The sequence below is a fragment of the Microcaecilia unicolor genome, chromosome 2, assembly GCF_901765095.1.
Source record: "Microcaecilia unicolor chromosome 2, aMicUni1.1, whole genome shotgun sequence".
Lineage (NCBI taxonomy): Eukaryota > Metazoa > Chordata > Amphibia > Gymnophiona > Siphonopidae > Microcaecilia > Microcaecilia unicolor.
Genome location: NC_044032.1, coordinates 490947320 through 490967143, shown reverse-complemented (window position 1 = coordinate 490967143; position 19824 = coordinate 490947320). Strand labels below are relative to the sequence as shown.

The window sequence follows — 19824 nt, the reverse complement described above, 5'->3', positions numbered from 1 at the left end:
GGCAGAGGAAAGGTGTTAATAGCATTCTTTTAAAAGAAGAACAGAAATTTATTTTTGATTTTAATACTGTTGTACCACATAGTCTTAACAGTGAGTTGGACTTTGAGGTGTTTTTGTGAAATTAACTTGTATATAAGGATTGGTCAATGATAATTTTCCTGAGATGAGCATATGGTTGCCTTGGGGTAGGACTTGTTAACATGTGGCTCGGTTTTTCTGAAACTAGTTTTGTTTTATGCAATGTAGTAGTTGCTTCTTTCTGGATCTTAAAGCTTCTGCTATTGGTTAAGTTTCCTCTCCTGCTTGCAGTGAAACGAGGCAGCATTGTACAAAAGTGAACAGCATGGACATTCCAGATAAGCATCTGGACTATTTGACCACCTCAAGGTGTTTTATAGTAAGATGATGCTGTGTTACGTTAGCTTAGCTTTGAGCATTAAGGTGGAGGTCTCTTTTTTTAAAACATTTTATTTTCTTTCTGCAGGTTTTCAGAATCTGAAAGTCCTTGGCCTAGTATATTTTCTGTACCTCTTCTTGTTTTCTGGCTTGGAATATACAATAAGCTTCCTTACGCACCAGCGATTCCAGTTTAGCAGGTAGTGTATATCACCATTTATAGACAATGCAGCCTTATTTTAATTTGTTAAAGAGCATTGGAACAACAAAATGGGGAAAATCAGATCTTCCACAAGACACATGCAGGAAGCAAAAGGGTGGAAGACACCAAAAACTGATCCAGAGATGACCAAAAAAGTCCAAAGTTCAACTTTCCAAAGCAACAGTTTATTTTCCAAAGGTGAAATACAAAATCTGTTGACATCTGTGACCCAACAAGGGCCGTGTTTCGGCTATAGGCCTTTCTCAGAGGTCCTAAAAAAAACAGCCAGGTAAAATAACAATTATAACAAAAAATATAAACATATATATAAGAATAAAAATAGAAAATGATCTGTGAATTACATCCATCATAAAAATGTTTTAAAAATGTGAGGAAATAAAACAAATATAAATAAATAACTGAAAAAATATGACATAATGATAAAACTAAAAGTGAGATGGTTCATGAGTTGCAATGGAGTGGAGGAGTGGCCTAATGGTTAGTGCAGCAGTCTTTGATCCTTCTGACCTGGGTTCAATTCCCACTGCAGCTTCTTGTGACCTTGGGTAGGTCACTTAACCCCCTATTGCCCCAGGTATAAAAACAGATTGTGAGCCCTCAAGGGACAGAGAAAAATACCTGTATGTAAAGTGTACAGCTCTGCGTACATCTAGTAGCACTATAGAAATTAAAAAAAAAAAAATAAATGTGATAAATCATGCATATGAAAATATTACACCTCCCTTTAAAATTCTTGCATCTTGGGGCATATCCAAAACATGTGATGCAAAGACCCACATTTAACCCATTAGTGCCCAGTGTTCCCATCAATTTGTTCCCATATGGCTTATTATGGGAACATTGGGCACTAATGAGTTAATACAGTTCAGAATTGGGGGAGGGGGTCGTCACACAGCTAACCTGAATATTCACAACCTGAAAGGTCATGAACAGGGAGAAAAAAGCTTGATGGACCATTTTATATTGTGCATCTTTTAGCACTCCATTAACTGTCAGCTGCGGGTTCAAATTTAACACATCTGCCAGTGCCTTACATTCTTCTGGGACAGCTGATGCGATTAGTGTAATCATAGCCTTACAAATTTTGGCCACTATATCTTTCCAAATGTGAGAAATGTTTCTAACTCACAGGCAGATGATCAGATGCCCCGCTCTGTTCCAAACAGTGCTCTAGAAATAGTGCTGGAACAGTGCTGGGCTATACTGCCCCTATGATCAGAGATAATAGCATGCAAATTTAAGCACGCTATTTTCTCTGATCATGGGGTAAAAGTGCGGGAGGATTGTGCCTGAGCACAATAGTACTTCGCTATTGGCCTCTAGCACCCGCATTTGCTTCTGATCATTGGTCTATTAGAGCAGAACTCACTTGAAAGGTGTTCTTTCCTCACCTCTCTGATATAACTTTGGACTTGTAAGTGCATGAAAACATCTCAATTCCTTATCCTGAAATGTCTCATCAATTCATCAAAAGTAAGCAAGGACCCATCCATAGCCATTGGTTGCTCCCTCAGAACCACACCCTTTTCTTCTCACTCTTATCTCTAGTCCTGGAGACTTGGGGCAAATGCATCATTTCACCGTAAATGGTAAACACCAAATATTCTGCTGAATGATGCAGTCTAATAGAATCTCTCTCCAAGCCCCATTGATTGCTTGAAGCAATGCAGACTTCCTTAATGTCGATGGCAGTCCCCTCAGTCTAGCATGTATGGTTTGGTTTATAGTTTATTTAGTATTTACTATACTGCATTTAAGGATTGCAACAAAGCAGTTTACAATCATAATAAATTGATACAAATGGAAAAGAATGTTAAAAATAAATAGGAGAGGATAGGAGGAAGAAAGTAACAGAAAAGAAATAATAGCAGCATCGGTTCTAAGTTTATGGAATGCAATTAAAAATTAATGCTCTTGCAGGGGAAGGTGCCTAAACTGCAAAAGCGGAAGGCATGATTAATCAAGTAAGTTTTTAAGACCAGTTTTAAATTTGACTTGGGACAATTTTGCCCTCAAATCACGTGGCAAGGAAGTAAAATGTCATAATAACATAAGTATTGCAATATTGGGACAGACTGAAGATCCATCAAGCCCAGTATCTTGTTTCCAATAGTGGCCAACCCAGGTTAGAAGTACTTGGCTAAATCCCAAAGAATAAAACAGATTTTATGCTGCTTATCCTAGAAATAAGTAGTGGATTTCCCCAAGTCCATCATAATAATGGCTTATGGACCTTTCTTTTAAGTAATTATCCAAACTTTTTTTTAACCTACTATGCTAGCTGCTTTTACCACATTCTCTGGCAATGAATTCCAGACTTTAATTACACATTGCCTGAAGAAATATTTTCTTTGATTCATTCTAAATTTACTACTCAGTAGCTTCATTGCGTTCCCCCTAATCCTTGTATTTTTGGAAAGAGTAAACAAGCGATTCATGTCTACCTGTTCCACTCCATTCAGTATTATATAGATCTCTATCACATCTCCCCGCAGCCATCTCTTTTTTTTCTAGCTGAACAGCCCTAGCTGCTTTATCTTTTCCTTTTAGGGAAGCTGTCCCATCCCCTTTACCATTTTCGTCGCCCTTCTGTTTAGCTTTTCTATTTCTTGTTTGAGATTCGGTGACCAGAATTGCACACAGTATTAAAGATACGGTCACACCGTGGAGCAGTACAAAAGCATTATAATCTCATTTTGGTTTCCATTCCTTTCCTAATAATTCCTAACATTCTATTTGCTTTCTTTACCGCTGCTGCACACTTAGCAGAGGGTTTCAATGTATCATCAACGATAAGAACCTAGATTCCTTTCCTGGGCAGTGACTCCTAATGTGGAACCTTGCATCATGTAGATACATTTTGGGTTCCTGTTTCTTAAATCCATCACTTTGCAGTTGCTTACATTAAATATTATCTTCCATTTGGATGCTCAATCTCCCAGTCTTGTAAGGTCCTCTTGCAATTTAACAACTTTGAATAACTTTGTGTCATCAGCAAATTTAATTACCTCACTAGTTACTCCCATCTCTAGGTCATTTATAAATGTTAAAAAGCAGCAGTCCCTGGACAGACACATAGGGGGAACCCCATTCTCTACCCTTCTCCATTGAGAATATTGACCATTTAATCGTACTCTCTGTTTTCTCTCTTTCAACCAGTTCTTAATCCACAATAGATGATTTTTCTAATTTCCTTTTTCTGAAGTGCTACTTGTACCATGTGTAGGGCCCAAGATACAGACAGAGCTCCGGAGTCTCAATGCGTGGATGAGACGATGGTGCAGGGAGGAGGGTTTTAGATTTGTTAGGAACTGGGCAACATTCTGGCAAAGGGGGAGCCTATTCCGAAAAGATGGGCTCCACCTTAACCAGAGTGGGACCAGGCTGCTGGCATCGGCATTTAAAAAGGAGATAGAGCAGCTTTTAAACTAGAAACTGAGGGAAGGCTGACAGTTGCTCAAAAGCGCATGGTTCGGGGTAAGATATCTTTCAAAGATATCACCACAACAAGGAAGATAGGTTATCCCGGTAGTGAGGTTGCAAAAGAGACTGTAGTAGATCAGGTGTCCTTAAATAAAAATCAGACAAAACATTGCAAGTTAATGCTATCAAGAACTGAGCATGATGTAAATAAGAATAACAAACATAGTTTGAAATGTCTATATGCGAATGCCAGGAGCCTAAGAAATAAGATGGGAGAGTTAGAATATAATCTAATCACCCTAGATCTTACCCTTTCAATCTCAGAGAGTGTAAAAATACTTGGTGTAACAATTGATTGCAACCTATCACTTGAAAGCCAAATAAATTCCACTACAAAGAAAATGTTCTTCTCGTTGTGGAAACTTAAACGAATTAAACCTTTCTTCCCGAGAGAAGTATTTCGTAATCTAATACAATCAATGGTATTAAGCCACTTAGACTACTGCAATGGAATTTACGCAGGATGTAAAGAACAACTTACAAAAAAACTTCAGACCGCCCAAAACACTGCAGCCAGATTAATTTATGGTAAAACCAAATTCGATAGTGCTAAACCTCTTCGAGAGAAACTGCATTGGCTACCAAATTAAGGAGCGAATCACCTTCAAAATCTGTACCCTAGTTCACAAAATTCTTTACGGAGAAGCCCCAGGATACTTGACCAAATTAATTAACCTACCATCCAGGAATACATCCAGATTATCCCGTTCATACTTAAACCTTCATTACCCTAGCTGCAACGGCCTCAAATATAAATCCACTTATGCTTTATAAGTACACAACTATGGAATGCACTTCCAAAAGCTGTAAAAACTATTCACAATCATCTTAATTTCAGGAAATCACTCAAGACCAGCTTATTCGGAAAGGCCTACCCCAAGGATCCAACATACGTCCCTACATCCTGCAACACAGCAAATTAATGGACCATTTTGGACATTCTTACCCTTCCCTCCTTTTTCCCTGTATACCCTGTTCTTTTGATGCTTCCTGATCACTACACTATATTGTATTTGTATATTTATCGGATTGACGATTGCCTCTACGGCTTGATATAAGCCACATCGAGCCTGCAAATAGGTGGGAAAATGTGGGGTACAAATGTAATAAATAAATATTGCACTAAATGAAAAATTAGATATAATAGGCATCTATGAGACCTGATGGAAGGAGGATAACCAGTGGGACACTGTCATAATGGGGTACAAATTATATCGTAGTGATAGGGTGTATCAAATTGGTGGAGGGGTAGCATTGTATGTTAAGGAGAACCTTGATTCAAATAGGTTGAATATTCTGCAGGAAACAAAACACATCCTGGAATCTCTATGGATTGAAATTCAATGTGTAAAGGGGAAAAGGATAGTGATAGGAGTGTACTACCGTCCGCCTGGCCAGGATGAACAGATGGATGTAGAAATGTTAAAATAAATTAGGGAAGCAAACAAACTGGGCAACACAATAATAATGGGTGATTTCAATTACCCCGATATTGACTGGGTAAATGTAACATCGGGGTATGCTAGGGAGGTAAAATTCCTTGACGAAATCAAGGACTGCTTTATGGAGCAGCTAGTAGAGGAGCCGAAAAGAGAAGGAAGAATTCTAGACCTAGTCCTTAGTGGAGCGCATGATCTGGTGCGGGAGGTAATGGTGCTGGGGCCGCTTGATAACAGTGATCGTAATATGTTCAAATTTGATATTAGCTTTGAAGTAAGTATACACAGGAAATCCAATACATTAGCGTTTAACTTTCAAAAAAGAGACTATGATAAAATGAGAAGAACGGTGAAAAAGAAACTTAGAGGAGCAGCTTCAAGGGTCAAAACTGTACTTCAGGTGTGAATGCTGTTCAAAAACACCATCCTGGAAGCCCAGGCCAATTATATTCTGCGTATTAAAAAAGGAGGATGGAAGACCAAACGACAGCCGGCATGGTTAAAAGGTGAGCTGAAGGAAGCTATTAGAGCTAAAAGAAAATCCTTCAGAAAATGGAAGAAGGAACCGATTGAAAATAATAAGAAACAGCATAAGGAATGTCAAGTCAAATGCAAAGCGCTGATAAGGAAGGCAAAGAGGGACTTGATTGTGTTGAGGCAAAAACACATAGTAAAACATTTTTTAGGTATATTAAAAGCAGGAAGCTGGCAAAAGAATCGGTTGGACCGCTAGATGACCGAGGGGTAAAAGGGGCAATCAGGGAAGACAAAGCCGTAGCAGAGAGATTAAATGAATTCTTTGTTTCGGTTTTCACCGAGGAAGATTTGACAGAGATACCGGTGCCAGAAATGGTATTCAAAGTTGACGAGTCGGAGAAACCGAATGAAATTTCTATAAACCTGGAGGATGTAATGGGGCAATTTGACAAATTGAAGAGTAGCAAATCTCCTGGAGTGGATGGTATTCATCTTAGAGTACTGATAGAATGGAAAAATGAACTTGCGGAACTATTGTTAGTAATATGTAATTTATCTTTAAAATCGAGCGTGGTACCGGAAGATTGGAGGGGTGGCCAATGTAATGCCAATTTTTAAAAAAGGTTCCAGAGGAGATCCGGGAAATTATAGACCGGTGAGTCTGACGTCGGTTCCGGGCAAAATGGTAGAGAATATTATAAAGAACAAAATTACAGAGCATAGTCAAAAGCATGGATTAATGAGACAAAGCCACCATGGATTTAGTGAAGGGAAATCTTGCCTCACTAATCTGTTGCATTTCTTTGAGGGGGTGAACAAACATATGGATAAGGGTGAGCCGGTTGATATTGTGTATCTGGATTTTCAGAAGGCGTTTGACGAAGTACCTCATGAAAGACTCCAGAGGAAATTGGAGAGTCATGGGATAGGAGGTAGTGTCATATTGTGGATTAAAAACTGGTTAAAAGATAGAAAACAGAGAGTAGGGTTAAGTGGTCAGTATTCTCAATGGAGAAGGGTAGTTAGTGGGGTTCCCCAGGGGTCTGTGCTGGGACCGCTGCTTTTTAACGTATTTAAAAATGATCTAGAGATGGGAATAACTAGTGAGGTTATTAAATTTGCTGATGACACAAAGTTATTCAAAGTAGTTAAATCGCGGGTGGATTGTGAAAAATTGCAAGAGGACCTTATGAGACTGGGAGACTGGGCATCTAAATGGCAGATGACATTTAATGTGAGCAAGTGCAAAGTGATTCATGTGGGAAAGAGGAACCCGAATTATGAGTACGTCATGCAAGGTTCCACGTTAGGAGCCACCGGCCAAGAAAGGGACCTAAGTGTCGCCGTTGATGATACATTGAAACCTTCTGTTCAGTGCGCTGCGGCAGCTAAGAAAGCAAATAGAATGTTAGGTATTATTAGGAAAGGAATAGAAAACAAAAATGATGACGTTATAATGCCTTTGTATCGCTCCATGGTGCGACCGCACCTCGAATATTGTGTTCAATTCTGGTCACCGCATCTCAAAAAGATATGGTGGAATTAGAAAAGGTCCAGAGAAGGGCAATGAAAATGATAAAGGGGATGGGACGACTTCCCTATGAGGAAAGGCTAAAGCGGCTGGGGCTCTTCAGCTTGGAGAAAAGACTGCTGAGGGGAGATATAATAGAGGTCTATAAAATAATGAGTGGAGTGGAACGGGTAGACGTGAATCGTTTGTTTACTCTTTCCAAAAATACTAGGACTAGGGGGCGTGCAATGAAGCTACAAAGTAATAAATTTAAAACGAATCGGAGAAACTTTTTCTTCACTGAACGTGTAATTGAACTCTGGAATTCGTTGCCAGAAAATGTGGTAAAGGCGGTTAGCTTAGCAGAGTTTAAAAAAAGGTTTGGACGACTTCCTAAAGGAAAAGTCCATAGATCATATTAAATTGGACTTGGGGAAAATCCACTATTTTTGGTATAAGCAGCATAAAATGTTTTGTACTTTTTTTGGGATCCTGCCAGATATTTGTGACCTGGATTGGCAAAAGTTGGAAACAGAATGCTGGGCGTGATGGACCTTTGGTCTGTCCCAGTGTGGCAATACTTATGTTCTTATGTATTTATTAAACAATAAGAGGAAGCCATTAATTTTGGTAGAGGACAAGAGAACACGTGGTCAAACTTACACGCTGTACAGAGAGTTCTAATTGGACTTCCAGTATGGCGCTCAGGGAAAATAGATGCTTCTGAGGGAGATCCAAAGTTGTAGTTACCTCTGCAGTGGTATAAAATGCAAGAATTAAGAATGTATTGAAGGGAAGGATAGGTCAGATGTGTGGTGCAGCCATGCTGAAGCATTTGAAAGCCAAACCACCAAGCACTATAAAAGAACTCTATGTAGACCAAAGGTGCTTCATCTATGCAGGAAGGTGGAAGGCCTGGTACAATGGAGTTGTTGTGTGCTATTCAGAACCCAGCCCAAAGAGAATTATTGAAGAGCAAAGTGGTGGCCCACATTATTACTTTGCTCTTCGATAATTCTCTTTGGGCTGGGTTCTGAATAGCACACAACAACTCCATTGTACCAGGCCTTCCACCTTCCTGCATAGATGAAGCATCTTTGGTCTGCATAGAGTTTTTTTTATGGTGCCTGGTGGTTTGGCTTTCAAATGCTTCAATGTGGGCCAATTGTTGCATGAGATCAGGGGTGCCAATGCAAAAATTGCAGACCTAGCAATTAAGACCTGAAGAAAAAGCATTCAATGCTAGATTGGAAATAGCTGAAGCTCACCTTACGGAGTTAGAGAAAAAATGGACAGGGGATTGGAGAGACCAGTTTCAGATACAAGAACAACAGGAAGCTGTACTGTAGAGGACCAAGAAAAGAGAAACAGGTTCTTTAATTTTCGAATTCTGATGATAGAGTGGCAAAAATTCTTGTGTCTATGTGCAGAAATTACTGATTTCCTGATTCTCTACTACTCTGGTAGTGGATATGAGGCAGAAGGGTGTGAAGGGGAAGGGAACGAAAAGGTGGGGTGGAAGGATGGGAGAGAATAGGTAATGAGCTCTGAATGGGTTGGTTTGGTGGGGGAAGGGCTCTAGGTGGTAGGCCTGGGAATAGGGAATTGTCCCCATTCTTGCGTGCTCTGTCCCTGCCCTGTCCGTGTGAGCTCTGTCAGATCCCATCTGCACAAGCCTCGTTCTGATTTTATATTTAAGTTTTATTAAAGTATAAAAAGAAATAATATTCTGTACAACTGTCATTTTATAAATCACAAACAATACAGAGCAAGGGTCAAAAAAATAATTGTCTCCCCTCACAAATATCCCCTCCCCTCCCCTATCAGGAAAATTGAACAAGCCAAATTACAACAGAATGCTACGCAGAAAATTCATGCTAACAGAATACCTTGGTCACACACACACACCGCACAAATGCCAAATACATAATAGCTGACCAAAAATGATAAACATATATTAACTTAAAACCACAAGAAGCCACACCACAGAAATAGAAAACTATGCATTTCATCCTATACGGTGCAAAATATAAAGATCACAAATGCCAGAGATGGTGTTAGAGGGTGCAACTAGGACATCTGCCCCCTGGCCAGAGAGATCCCTAAGCCTATCCCTATCCCCTCCACCTATGTCCAGCATCACTCCTCTGTGTCCCTATGCCCCCCCCCCCCCACGTCCACATCTCCCTTCTGCGTTCCTATTCTCCCCGATGTCTAGCATCTTCCTTCTGTGTCCATGTACCCCCTCCCATGTCTAGCATTGCCTCTCTGTGTACTTTCCCCTCCCTTCCTCCCCTGCAGGTCTAGCACCTCTCTCCCTTCCCTGCAGTCCTACCCTCCCATGGGTCCAACGCCTCTCTCCCTTCCCTCCAGCCAACCCTCCCCCCAATGGTCCAATGCCTTTCTTTCTTCCCTCCAGCTCCCTTTTCGGGTCCAGCAGCCCCCTCCGTGGGTTGACTCCAGCAACTCCTTTCCTACATTTCCAGTGCCCCCTCTCTGTGGGTCTCTATAACCTGTTCCTCCAAATGACACATAATTTATATCAAATTACTACTCTACCTATGAAAAGTTATTCCATTATTATACTTCCTCGGTGTGTACATCTATCTGTATGCTGCATGTTTGAAAATATAAGTGGGATCAAATAAAAATGGTACCAACAATAAAGAATGAGAATGTGGAAGCTCACAGGTGTGGTTGCTTTGTTTTGAGGCTCCCTGTCCCTGCAGTCAGGTATCTGATTTCTCCCTCCCTTCCTTCAGGTCCAACTGGCTATCTCTCCTGTTTCCAGTAGTGAGCCACGGCTGCCCCGTCTGTCTCGCTGCTTCGTCCCACTCACAGGAAGTTGAAAAGGCGGGATGAAGCAGCAGTGGGACCGGGGCAGCCAGAAGCAGCTGTCTTCAGTGGTGCCCATGCCATGGCTCACTGCTGGAAACAGGGAGGAGAGATAGCCAGCTGGACCAGAAGGAAGGGAGGGAGAGCTCAGCTTGCCTGATTGCGGGACAGGGAGTAGAGAGCACAGGGAGCCTGCAGAAGCAAGAAAACGCCTGTCTGGCCACTATTTTTTTGGGGGGGGGGGTCCTGAGAAAGAAATGAGGGGGGGGGCTGGGCCTCGGAGGAACATGGTACACAGGGAAAACAGATGCTTCTGAGGGAGATCCAAAGTTGTAGTTACCTCTGCAGTGATATAAAATGCAAGAATTAAGAATGTAATGAAGGGAAGGACAGGTCAGATGTGTGGTGCAGCCATGCTGAAGCAGTTGAAAGCCAAACCAACAGGCACTATAAAAGAACTCTATGCTACTTGAACAAGCCACCACCCGTCATCCTGTTATCTTTCCAACTCCATTCATGCTGCCTATCCTTCTACTACCTTTCCATCTCCCACTCTCATCCTCAACATAGCAGCAATATCCCTCTCCATCTATTACTCTTTTCTCAATCCCATCTCCTTGTCTCACCCTACCAAAATCTCCTTCTGTTAGCTTTTATTCTATTGTGCTTCCCCCTACATTCCTTCTTTGTGTTACCCTTCTCCAACTACTTGCTCTTCCCCTCGGTGTCCCTATTCATTTCCCACTAGGACAGAGGTTCTCAACTCAGTCCTTGGGACTCATCAAGACAGCCAAGTTATAAAGACACCCATAATGAATATGCATGAGAGAGATTGCATGCAGTGCTTCCATTGTATGCAATATTTATCTCATGGATATCTTGAAAACCAGACTGGCTTGGTGTGTTCTGAGGACAAGGTTGAGAACCCCCGCACTAGGACATAGGTGGCAGCATTGTGGCAAATCAGTGACAGGGCTGAAATAGGCTACAGTTTCACTATTATGACAGCTAACAGTCATATGCATATACAAGAACAGTCTACAAATGAATGATTTACCTAGTTGTGCTGCTTTTTCTCTTGGTAGAATGCAACAGGGAAAAATGTTTTTCTTCATTGGAATCACCATGGCTGTTATCCAAGGTGGCTATGCTCGCAGGATCAAACCAGGAAGTGAGATCAAAACTGTGAAAATGGTAATTTAATTATTTTCTTAAATAAATAAATATATGCTTCCTCCCATTAAAGTTTTCAAATATTTACACTACTACTACTACTACTACTACAACAACAAAACATTTCAATACGCTACCAGTCGTACGCAGCGCTTCACAATTGAACATGAAGAAAAGACAGTCCCTGCTCAAAAGAGCTTACAATCTAAATCAGGACAGACAGACAGGACAAATAATGGATAAGGGTAGGACAGACAGGACACATAGGGAAAAGGTACTATTGAAGAGCCCATCTTCCTGGGATTCTGTGCAATACATTTGTGTGGTTAGTAATAGAGGGAGAATAGGCTGAGCTTCAGAGATGTCAATTTCTAGATTTTTCTTAATGTGATTCTAAATTATCTGACAACCAGAATAAATTCTTTTGTGAATTCTTCATTTTAAAAGTGCTTTAATTTGTGACATTATTTATAAAGCGTCTATTTAAAACACACATGTTGCAAAAAAAAAAAAAAAGGGTAAACATAAAAAAATACCACTGCCCCATATTTGTTAATTTAAAGTCTTGCTATACCACCCTTCTCAAATCAAAGTGGTTTACAATCTCTTTAAAAAAATAATCAGAGAAAATTTGAGTCACAGAGTAGAGGGGGGACCTTATAGCAATAACTACCACTGGCCGACCAGCTCCCGCCCAGGTCTAGTCCTTGAGAAAGGCTATTGTGAAAGAGTAGGTTTCCAGTCCTAACTTAAATTTCTTAGTTAGTCTGTGCTTGCATTCTGAAGTGCCTAGAGCAAGATAAAAAAAAAAAAAAGTTGTATGTTTAGTCGAGTCCAATCTGGCAGTGCACAGGGGTGGGAAAACAAGACAGTTCTGGCCCTGAGAACATAAGCTTCTAAGAAGGATATAGGGGAATAAGAGGTCATAGAGATAATGTGGAAAACCAGTTTAAAATGCCCTAAGGGCTAGGATTAGTAGCTTTAAATTTGTGGAGGGAAGTAACATCAAATTTCCACAAATTTGTAATTTGATTGCTGTATTTTGGACAACTTGGAGGCAGTGTAGGAGTAGAAGTGGAAAGCTAGTTTAAACTACATTGCAATAATCTAAACTGGTAATAAGTAAATGGAATATCACAGCAAGGCAAAATTGTCCAAAAAAAGCTTGAATAGTTTCAATGGATCCATTCAACACTTCTTAATCACTGATGCGACTTGAGATTTAAAAGAAAGTTGACTATCAAGAATACAACCTAATATTTTGAGGGAGGGTTCCAGTGGGAGTGAATGATTTATTAGCACTGGTGCTGTGGCAGGGGTTTAAGAGTCTCTGATCCACATAGCTTGGATTCTAAGGATTAGTGGGTCTCTTTAATTACTCTGTCATTCTAAAAATCAACCTCTTCAAAAAGGCCTATCCCAATGACCCCACGTAAACCTCTTCACCCAGGAACATAACATGACTGATGATCGTACCGGACATCACACAATCTTCATCCCTTTCCGATCCTCCACATATACCTCATTCGTTCTCTATACAACCTGTATTTGTTATCAACCGACTGGGCAAACGCTTTGACGGTATTATGTAAGCCACATTGAGCCTGCAAATAGGTGGGAAAATATGGGGTACAAATGCAATAAATAAAAATTCCTCCCACGGTTCTGTTTAGGTTTTGTCTCTTATCTGCTGATGATTCCCGAGTGACACAGATTTACATATTTGATTCAACCAGAAAAGGTACTGTGCAATGGTACCTGTGGTATTAAAACACCAATATTTTGTACTCTCAAAGAATCTAATTAGCTGGAAAAAGAGCATGTAAATATGCAAACTTATAAACACCTAAGAACAGAAGTCCTAATTATATAAAAGTACTTTTTATCTTGGTTTTCATGTTTTGTAGCAATTTTATTCTTTCCTTATTTGTATTGATCTGTCATTCTCTTCTCTGAAGAAAAACTGCTTTCACCAACCCCAGCCAAAGTTCTGATGCAAACATAAAAGACTGATAGCAGAAATAAATATAAAATAATAATTAGTGAAATTAGTTGAATCCTCAGTGTAAAATTTCAAACTGAGATAAGACAATGCTCTACTCAGGTATACAGCTGGGTGAAACAATGTTCACATAACAGTTGAAGCTTCACACCATCATCGGACACAACTATGTGTGAACAAAAGTGCACCAAAATAAACACTGCTAATACTGTAAAGTCTACAGTAAACGTATTGTCTCTCTGAAATCAAGTAAAAAACAATACATATGTTAAATTCCAAATCTATGTATGCTGTGACCGTGCCAAAATGTTATTGATGCTCAAACTCAACAGTACACTATGGCAGCATCAGTTAGTCTTGACTACAGGTCCCTTGAACTAAGGATAGGCAGCTCATCTTGACTATCAGCATTCATAGGGAATGTGATCAAGTTACAAGAGAACTCTTCATGTCAACCATGTAGAACTTGGAGCAATCTTCTGTCTCTTCTGAGTGTTTTTTTACTGGGTTCATAATTCATTTCATTTAATTTATTACCATTTATATACCGCCCTTATCCATAGTGGTGTACAAATCAAAATATATAATAAAACATTTCAAAACAAAACATCAAATATGATACAAACTCATTAAAACATAAAAATAAACAGGTCGCCATAATGCATCAACTACCTAGATCACTATTTAGCCTGCACCAACTAATGCCGTTTCAGCCGTCTCTTAAACAACCCTGAATTCTTCTGTGTCCTAAGAGTTCCAGGTAATTTATTCCATTTTGTTGGTTCAGCAACAGAAAAGATACACCTCCTGGTATCCTATAAATGAAACAATTGAAAATTTGGAATTGTCAACAGACAAGTATTGTCTGAATGAAACATCTGCTTCGGGCAATATAGATGAAAACAGTCTGAAAGATACTAAGAATGAATCATGATGCACACAGTAATGAACCATCTTCAAAAACTAGTATTTAATTCTGTCTTGCATCGATAACCAATTACATTTCTGAAGACCAGGAGTAACATGTTCATATTTAGAAAGTCCATATAGCAAATGTGCTGTTGAATTTATCACTACCTGTGCAAAGCATTTATACGTACCACAGGCAGTCCACATTACAAATACTATAGTGAAAACCAAACTCTGTAGCACCCAACGAAAATCATTCTGAGAGATAAGCGGGTGTAATTTACTAAGAAAATGCAGCTTATAGTATGATCTTTTCACCACAGAATGTATCTGAGAGGAAAAGGACAGTGCAGTATCGAAGAGTACTCTCAAATTATTTACAACTGAAGAGACAGAAATAACACAATAAAAAATGACAACCTCACATGGAAAAGAAGCTACTGGTTCAGTAGTCACCAACAATATTTCTGTTTTAGACATATTAAGGGATAAACAGTTCTGAAACTTCCAATGATGTATACTCCTCTAGGATTGCTTGTAACTGAGTAACCACAACAGGCACCGGCTCCGTCAATGGGCGAATGAATTGAATGTCATCCACGTAAATGCAGTATGCTCAGGGCTTTTTTTGAGGGGGTACTTGGGGGTACTGAGTACCGGCACCTTTTCTATTGTCTGCTAAAATTGACCCCATGGTCAATTTTACAAAATTTTACAAAATCCCAGACAGAGCCAAGCCTTGGGGCACTTCACAAGTCAGTTATTACAGTAGACAGTGTATTGCCCACGCGTACTTGCATTGTCCTATCAGTAAAATATGACTTGAACCAAGCCAATACAGATCCTGCAAGCCCACAGTCCATCAAACGCTTTAACAGAATCTGATGCTTGAGGGTATCAAATGCAGCAGACACATCCAGAAAAACCATAAGATAACTAACCTGGTTATCTAACTGTTGCCTAACCTCTCATTCAAGGTCACTCCCATCAGCCCCACAATACTGTGTGCACTACGAAATCCATACTGACGTGGATCAAAGTATTGCTCCTTCAACAAATGTTCCTTCAATTGACAATGAACCACTCGCTCAGCAATTTTAGCCAGCACTGGTAAAGAAGCAACTGGTCGAAAATTGCTAAGCATAGTGGCTCCCAAAGCAGGATTCTTAATTTTAGTTGTAACAGTAGCAACTTTAAAAGTAGCTGGAACCAACCCATTATCCAGTGATTTATTAACCATTTCTGACAACACTGGAGAAACTGAAGTAGACATATTCCTCAAAACACATGGACTATACACATCCATCACAGACCCTGTTGGACGACAAGTATTCAAATATGTTGATACCTCTCTATCAGACACCCTGACAAACGTATCCCACCATGCATTCCCCTTCTCAGTATCACACACAGTCGCATCATGAGAAAGTCCCTGCACCACATTCATTACTCTCATCTCAAAGAAATCTGCAAACTCATCAGCAGACATCCTAGAATCACTTGAAGACACTTTTTTAACTGTAGTTACGGAGCAAACCACAGAAAACGACTCTCTAAGTTGATTTAATAACTCACTAATCCGCTTTTGATAATACCTACTCTTTTTTCTTTTGCCACCATCTCTTGATACTCTTGCAGCTTTATCATATAACTATCTTTACAATCCACATCCCTGTTTCTCCACCTCTGTACTTATTGAGAGCGACGGTCAAATGGCAATGTTTTATAGCAACAGCCACAATCTGGCATTTTGCTACAATCACATCCAGATAACAGACTACCTATATCCCCAGTCCACAGAATCAGTTACCCAACTAACTCAGCAGTATGCTTCTTCCTCACAAATAATCCCTAGATGTAATTATTCTGAATTCCTGCTCTTCAGGAGTGGAACACCTCAGATTGCCCTGCTCACCAGCAGAGAAAATGCAAGGCTTCTTCTTTATTGTTTGATTCTTCCTTCTTCCCACAGCTAGCTCTAGAGGCCTTAGTGATTCCTTAGACTTGATCTTTTCTATATGCTCACTCTCCAGTTCTTCTCATTACAAGAGTTCTGTGCAAGTTACAGCAAAGCCAAGATACTATTCTTCTCATAGTGCCAGGTTGGCCTTGGCAAGCAGTTCTATCTTCTCCCAAGCTACTTCAATTCCCAGCACAAAGAACTTAACAGGAGAGACATTATTTTCATCCAGACGTGAGGTCTGTAGCCCTCACAGCCTGGAAATTGAGCAGTCTCCAGTTTATACTCTTGATGTCAGCAGCGTATCCAGGATATTCTTATAGCTACTCAGAAATCTTGTAGTAGATGAACACATACTTTCAAGATGGAAGAATTGCAGTCAATCTTGTTTTTTTATTAATGGCCACGACCCTAGCACCTGACTTGTTACTACTATATTACAGTATCACTTCAACTTATATTAACTGGGACCTCTAACCTACTCTGTTGGGATATAACTCAGTGTGATGACTATGCATTATGCTCTGGTGGATAACCTTCCAGAATCACAATCTCATAGAGTTGCTTGTTTTATGTAAAGTCTGATTAATGTAAAACCTCCATTACAAAAGCCCCCTGTTCCATGGGGCCTCAGTTTGGTGTTCGCTTCACTTATGAAGTCTCTGAACTTTTGGAAGTTGCTTCTCTTGAATTTCTAACCTGAAAAGTAACATAGTAATATAGTAGTAACATAGTAAATGCGGCAGATAAAGACCTGTACGGTCCATCCAGTCTGCCCAACAAGATAAACTCATTTTACATGGTATGTGATACTTTATATGTATACCCGAGTTTGATTTGTCCTTGCCTTTCTGAGGTCACAGACCGTAGAAGTCTGCCCAGTACTGTTCTTGTACTAAGTTCTGAAGCTAATGTCGAAGCCCCTTAAAATTTACACTCCAGCCCATCCCTATCTATTCAGTCACGATCAGGGCATAGACTGTAGAAGTCTGCCCAGCTCCCGTTTTGTTTCCCAGTTACCGGCGTCACCACCCAATCTCCACTAAGATTCCACGGAACCATTCCTTCTAAACAGGATTCCTTTGTCCCACGCACATTTGAATTCTATTACCGTTTTCATCACCACCTCCCGCGGGAGGGCATTCCACATATCCACCACCCTCTCCGTGAAAAAAATACTTCCTGACATTAGTCCTGAGTCTGCCCCCCTTCAACCTCAATTCATGTCCTCTAGTTCTACCGCCTTCCCGTCTCCGTAAAAGGTTCATTTGCGGATTAATACCTTTCAAATATTTGAACGTCTGTATCACGTCACCCCTGTTTCTCCTTTCCTCCAAGGTATACATGTTCAGGTCAGCATGTCTCTCCTTGTACGGTTTGCAATGCAAATCCCATACCATTTTTGTAGCTTTTCTTTGCACCACGTCCAGTCTTTTTACATCTTTAGCAAGATACGGCCTCCAAAATTGAACACAATACTCCAAGTGGGGCCTCACCAACGACTTGTAGAGGGGCATCAACACCTCCGTTCTTCTGCTGGTTATGCCCCTCTCTACGCAGCCTAGCATCCTTCTGGCCACGGCCGTCGCCTTGTCGCATTGTTTCTTCACCTTCAGATCCTCCAACACCAACACCCCAAGGTCTCTCTCCTGAGTCGAGCTTACTAATCTCTCTCCTACTATCCGGTATCACTCTTTCGGGTTTCTGCTCCCCAAGTGCATCACTCTACACTTCTTGGCATTAAATTTTAACTAATAACAAACAGTACTCCTGTTCTATATAAATTACAAAATCTTTATTAGTGAAAACAAATCAGTGCATTAAAAAATTACTAAATAATATCCCTGGAACTCACTCGCACTGCCATCCACACCACACTTATACCCTAATCACATATGCAAGTCCCACAGAGATCATTAAACATAAACCCTGAATTGCAGTTTCTTCAGTCTCTGTATATCATCAGAGCACAGGCTCAATAAAGATTAGTCAATAAGCCATAGATAACAATGGCATACCGGACCCAGTTCTTAGTAGTAGTGGATATCGCTGATTTTTGTATCCAACAAATTCTCAGGTGAAGAGAGGAAAAAACCTCACTGCAATATAAAGCCAAAGTTCTTATCCCTGTGATAAAAAAGCACACAGAGAAACACTGGGGATTGCAAAGTCACACGAATCTTCTGTGATCCTACACACAGTCAAACCTTTAATTTAAAGGCAGCCATGAAATACTTCAGGCAAGTGGGAGGCTTCCAGGGATAAATTAATTAAACTCACACCGTTGGTATACTCCAAAGTTCCCCAATGCGAGACCGCATTTTGTAGCTCTTCCTCAGGGGGAACCACCCCTTATAGCCTATAACATATCAGCAAAAAACAAAAAAAACAATAGCATAATTAGCTAACAATCTAACAATCACTCTTCAAATGAATACAATATGTATGAGTATACATTGTAACAGCTACTCACCAATGGGACCAACTTCCAGGCAGGGAATCCCAGCCCTGTCTCCAAGCTTCCAGCTCATGAATTGCAACAAGGAACCTATGAAGAACAAAATTACTGAGCATATACATTAGAATAGATTAATGAGACAAAGCCAACATGGATTTAGTCAAGGGAAATCTTGCCTCACCAATCTACTACATTTCTTTGAAGGGATGAATAAACGTGGATAAAGGTGAGCCGGTTGATATTGTGTACCTGGATTTTCTAAAGACAGAGTACCTCATGAACGTCTCCTGAGGAAATTAGAAAGTCATGGGATAAGAGGTAGTGCCCCATTGTGGATTAAGCACTGGTTAAAAGATAGAAAACAGAGAATAGGGTTAAATGGTCAATATTCTCAATGGAGAAGGGTATATAGTGGTGTTCCCCAGGGATCTGTGCTTGGACCGCTGCTTTTTAAATATTTATAAATGATCTAGAGAGGGGAATAACTAGTGAGGTAATTACATTTATTGATGACACAAAGTTATTCAAAGTTGTTAAATCGCAAGAGGATTGTGATAAATTGCAAGAGGACCTTACGAGTCTGAGACTGGGAATCCAAATGGCAGATAACTTTTAATGTGAGCCAAAGAAAAATCAAGATGGGATCCCTGGAGATATGGAACAAGAAAAATCAGAAGAATTGAAAGACATTTCATTAATTTTGGAAGATTCATTAATTGAGGTAACAAATACAGCTACTCTTATGATTTCCTTTGTTTTTGAACAAGACTTTAATGCAATTTTAAAGGTGTATTTTAAGGATTCGCAGCAAAAGTTTTGTGGTCAGAAACTATGGATTTTCCCAGATGTAACAAAAATAACACAACAAAGAAAAATGAATTTCTAGTAATGAGAGAAGAGACGAGGTCACTGGGGGCAACCTTTCTATTAGCATACCCATGTAAATGCATTGTGAAATA

General features: G+C 40.1%; 1 protein-coding gene across 2 annotated transcripts in view; it reads left to right on the top strand.

Annotated features, from left to right (window-relative positions):
- Positions 1-19824, top strand: part of MFSD10 (major facilitator superfamily domain containing 10) — a 103102-nt gene that overhangs the window by 60663 nt on the left and 22615 nt on the right. For both annotated transcript variants that reach the window (XM_030191132.1, XM_030191133.1), the window contains exons 7-8: positions 485-596; positions 11449-11557. In XM_030191132.1, coding sequence (XP_030046992.1) covers positions 485-596; positions 11449-11557 — 221 coding nt within the window. The remainder of the gene's footprint in view (positions 1-484; positions 597-11448; positions 11558-19824) is intronic.